This window comes from Propithecus coquereli, unplaced genomic scaffold, assembly GCF_000956105.1.
Source record: "Propithecus coquereli isolate 6110/MARCELLA unplaced genomic scaffold, Pcoq_1.0 Scaffold247, whole genome shotgun sequence".
NCBI classification, from domain to species: Eukaryota; Metazoa; Chordata; class Mammalia; order Primates; family Indriidae; genus Propithecus; species Propithecus coquereli.
Window position 1 is genome coordinate 1,720,882 of NW_012148030.1, and position 4,197 is coordinate 1,725,078.

General features: G+C 31.3%; 1 protein-coding gene across 1 annotated transcript in view; it reads left to right on the plus strand.

The window, feature by feature from the left end:
- The window catches only part of TAF2 (TAF2 RNA polymerase II, TATA box binding protein (TBP)-associated factor, 150kDa), a gene marked incomplete at its 5' end in the record, with an annotated part of 139,375 nt that overhangs the window by 80,440 nt on the left and 54,738 nt on the right, over positions 1–4,197 (plus strand). Inside the window, one exon of the mRNA XM_012646548.1 lies at positions 1,511–1,620. Within this exon, the coding sequence (XP_012502002.1) occupies positions 1,511–1,620 (110 nt within the window). The remainder of the gene's footprint in view (positions 1–1,510; positions 1,621–4,197) is intronic.

Sequence of the window (4,197 nt, forward strand, 5' to 3'; positions counted from 1 at the left end):
AATCTAAATAATTGTTTCTTAATACTATTTTGAAACTGTTAAGGTTCATTCTAATTTCAGAACACTGTTATTTACAATCTGTACTGAAATCTATTTAAAGATTTATTTTATGATTATTTTTAGCATATTTTCTTCTTAATTGATGTGGTTCATTTATATCACCATTAGAGAACCTCTTGGGTTTAACCTAGTATCATCTAACACATAGTTTATACTTAAAAAAATATTCTCAATTTTGCAAGGAAATACATTGTTATGGACATGTCATGAACCTGTACTTTCTCAAGATTTGCTTAAGGTCTGTTCCAGATGTCCGAAGCATGTGCTTATTGTGAATTTTTATATTTAACCTCTGAAAAATTAAGCAGAGGATTCTGTCTTCTCTTATCTCTTTTTAGTATTGTTTTGAATCTGTAGTTATTTATGTACATTTCCTTGTAAAAGCCTTTCTTTTATCACCTAAACTTATTTCACACAGTCTTAAATTTCAGAACACTAAAGGACGTTAACAGAATTCACATCTTTTAGTTTACAGATTGCAGCCAAAAGGGGTTAAATGATTTGTACTACAGTCTAGCAGTTCCACTTTCCTCCCTTCTCCTTCTCAGTTACAAATCCAATTTGATGTTTTACTGCCAACAAGTATAAAAATTTCTCCAATTCACTTTTTTTAAAGTTTTGCTAACCTCCATAAGAGTTACAACTTAGTTTCTTTCTTTCTATATCCAATATTCCAATTACTCATGAGTTTTGAATTTCTCAAACTTAGAGCTGGCTTTTTTATCCTTCACTAAATGCTAGAGTACTGCTATCCCTTTCTTCTTTCCTTTCTCTATCCTCTTTTTATGATGTCTTCTACTTATAGCATCAGATGTTTTATTTTTCAGATTTTGGTTTTAAAACATTGCCCTATTTTTCGGAAGACTCCGTAATGTATTCAGCTACTCTCTCATGAGACAACTCCCTGTAGTAGAGTTTAACGGTTACCCTCTATAACAATACTTTTCTTAATCAACTCTTCTCAACCTCAGCTTATTCTGAGGAAGCCTTTTTGCAATCTCTGTATTTCAAATGCTTCTGTACACTTCCATGCTTTACAAAGATACTATAACAATAAAGTTTGCATTCATTTTATTATCTCAAATGTAGACTTCTTGGCCTACATGTGATTTGGTTTTTTTTGTTGTTGTTGTTCCATTTTAAGATAGCAGAGTGGAATGTTCATTTTAGAAAATGGGGTGGGAAAGATTGAGTCAGGTTTTAGAAGATTTCATTGCACAGTAAAATGATTTTAGAACAAGCAAATCCATCAGGATTTTTTAGTGAAAAAACAAGTAGTAAATATTCAGGATGTAGTATGGTATCTTTTGAAATAAAGCTAAGCTAAACATAAAACTAGACTAGGAAGGAAGAATTACAGATAATTTCTAAATATTTTACGGCATCTCCTACTCATAGCGTCAGTCAGCAAAGGATCAGCAACAATTTAATTGTTTTTTTAATCTTTCAGGCATAAGATTCTAAACATGTTGACTAAGAACCCACCATTTACTAAGAACATGGAGTCTCCCTTATGCAATGAAGCCTTGGTAGATCAACTTTGGAAACTAATGAATTCTGGTGAGAGAGCAGTGATTTAAAAAAATTTTTGTATTATTAGTGTATTTCCAATATTTCCATTTTACAACAGGTTTTCAACTCAGTAGCATTTAAGAACTGAAGTTAAAAAGTTTTTGTCTTGTCTTTTTTTTTTTTTAAAGTGGCGTGACATACCTTCACAGTGGTGGCTGTGATAACATTTGTTAACGCTATACTCACTTTGCTCCGCAGGGTGGTTGAGGAAACAAAAATATTAATTATGTGAAAGTATGAAATGGTTGAAGGGCTATAAACAGGAACCTGCAAAGTATTATTATTTTTATTTCAGAAAGTCACAAAGGAGTGAAAAATAAATCTTCCGACCTCTTTTCCCTAGGCACTTAATGGCCTTTCCCAGAGGTAACCAATTTATTCTGTATCCTTCCAGGGGCAGTCAGTGCATGTAGAATAACATATAGCCTGTATTTTTTAAAAAGTACTTATTGTTACTGTTCTGTACCTTGGAGATCATGGTATTTCATTATAGTTTTAATTTACATTATATGAGTGAGGTCAGGAGGCAGGATAACAGTGCTTAGGAGCACTAGCTCTGGAACCAGTTTGCTAAGGGTTGAATCTTAGCTCAATTATTTACTGTCTGTGTGACTTGTCTAAACTTTTTTCATTTATAAAATGCAGGTGATAATGATATCTACTTCTACAAACTGATAATTAAATGAGTTAGTATTCGTATAGCTCAAGTGGCTCATACTAAATACTTAAAAAGTTGTACTAGCATAGTGATGGTATTATCATTATGCTTCTCAATATTTGAGCTCTTTGTATTCCCTTTTATGTAATTGATTCCATTCTTTGCCTTTTTTATGTAATTGGATGATTGGAAGTGTTACATATATTTAACGAAAATTTGCCTTATGTCTCTGATAGGTTGAAATTGTAATACTGGTTTTCATTTAAAGATACAATCAAAAGCTAGGCTGAAATACATTTTGCTTAAAGATAAATGAAGTTATTACAGATGGATGGTGGGGAAACAGTGGGTATTCATTCAAATATTTTTAAGTTTTGAGTGTGTCACTTTATCTTCTCTCTAGAATGTTGGAAAATAACTTGTCCTGCCTATCTTGTTAGTGGCTACTTCACTGACTCACAATTGAATATCAAGTTCTAATTATTTTATTTTATTATTTAGTTTACTAATACTGAGGTGCTAAGCAGCTATATAACTTCCATTTTTCAGTTTCATAATAGTGCAATACCCCCAAGTAAAGGCACCATAGTAGATAATTTTGATGAAGTATAATAAAATTGAAAATAGTATGGCTCTTATTCTCAAGGTCTTCAGAAAACAACACATAAACCAGTTTATACTGATATTGCTAAATTATTTTTCTAATGTTTTCCCTAATTCCTAGAAGAATCATTGCTGCTATTTACATAATGTTTTATATTTTGCTACCTCTAGGGTTACCTTGAAAGATACTATTATTTCTGTTATTTAGGTTCAGGGGTTGTTATTTAGGTCCAGTTAAGAAACTTGTAAAGGATCATGTAACAGTTAACATGTGGCATACACTCTACTGTGTTGAACATATTCTTAACAAGAATACATGATTTCTTGAGCATGATGGATAACATATTTGAGGAAAGTATAGTGAACTACTAAGAATTATTTTATTACCTTCTGAGGAAGATTTGTTTGGACAAAATAAATATGTGTTCAAGATTAATGGGATCATTTCTGTGAAATATTTGAAGCCCATCGGAAGGTTTTGATTATACAAATTCCAACTCTGACTGATGTTTAATATTTAACTTTGATAGTGTGCAATGTAGTACAGTTACTGCTTTGATTTAGAATTCTCTGTGCCGATAATCTAAACCAATGAGATCAGTGAGGCCATAGTCATAAACAATTTATTGCTTGGTTTTTTAGAATTATAAATAAATAGGAGCAGTATGAACAGTGGGAATGGCATGAATAATTGGGAAGATTTTTTCAAAAGAATTTTTTGTAAAACACTGGACATTAGGGAAAATGGACTACAGAGGATTGTCATTTCTCTTCCAAGGAACCTTTGGGATATATGAATGAATCAGATCTAAAAAATGCCTTTTTTGTTTACTTTAAAAAAATTTTTAATGATAAAAATAATATAATCATGTTATAGAATTTATGTGAAAAAATAAAGGAAAATACTACATAATTCTATTATAGCACCACTATTAAGATTTGGTTATATTTGGCCTCTAGGAAAAAAATAATTGTGTGTGTATGTGTGTATATTGTGTGCATAATTGTAGTTAAGATAAAAGTTTTAAAATAGCATTTTATCATGAGAATTTTTCACATTGCTGTATTCCTAGTGGTTATTGTTTTAAGAATTGGTAATGAGAATTCATCAATAGCAAAAGGAGCTAGAACTTCATCTAGGTCCCCAAATCCTGCTGAACTCTGCCTGCTCCTCATTCCTTCTTGGGGTTCCTGGGTTATCTCCTTACTTGATAAAAGCATTATCTTGATTCACATGTTGAGAACAAATAATAGATTTAATTATATTCTTTTATTTATTTCTGTCTTACGCCAAAGGGAATTTG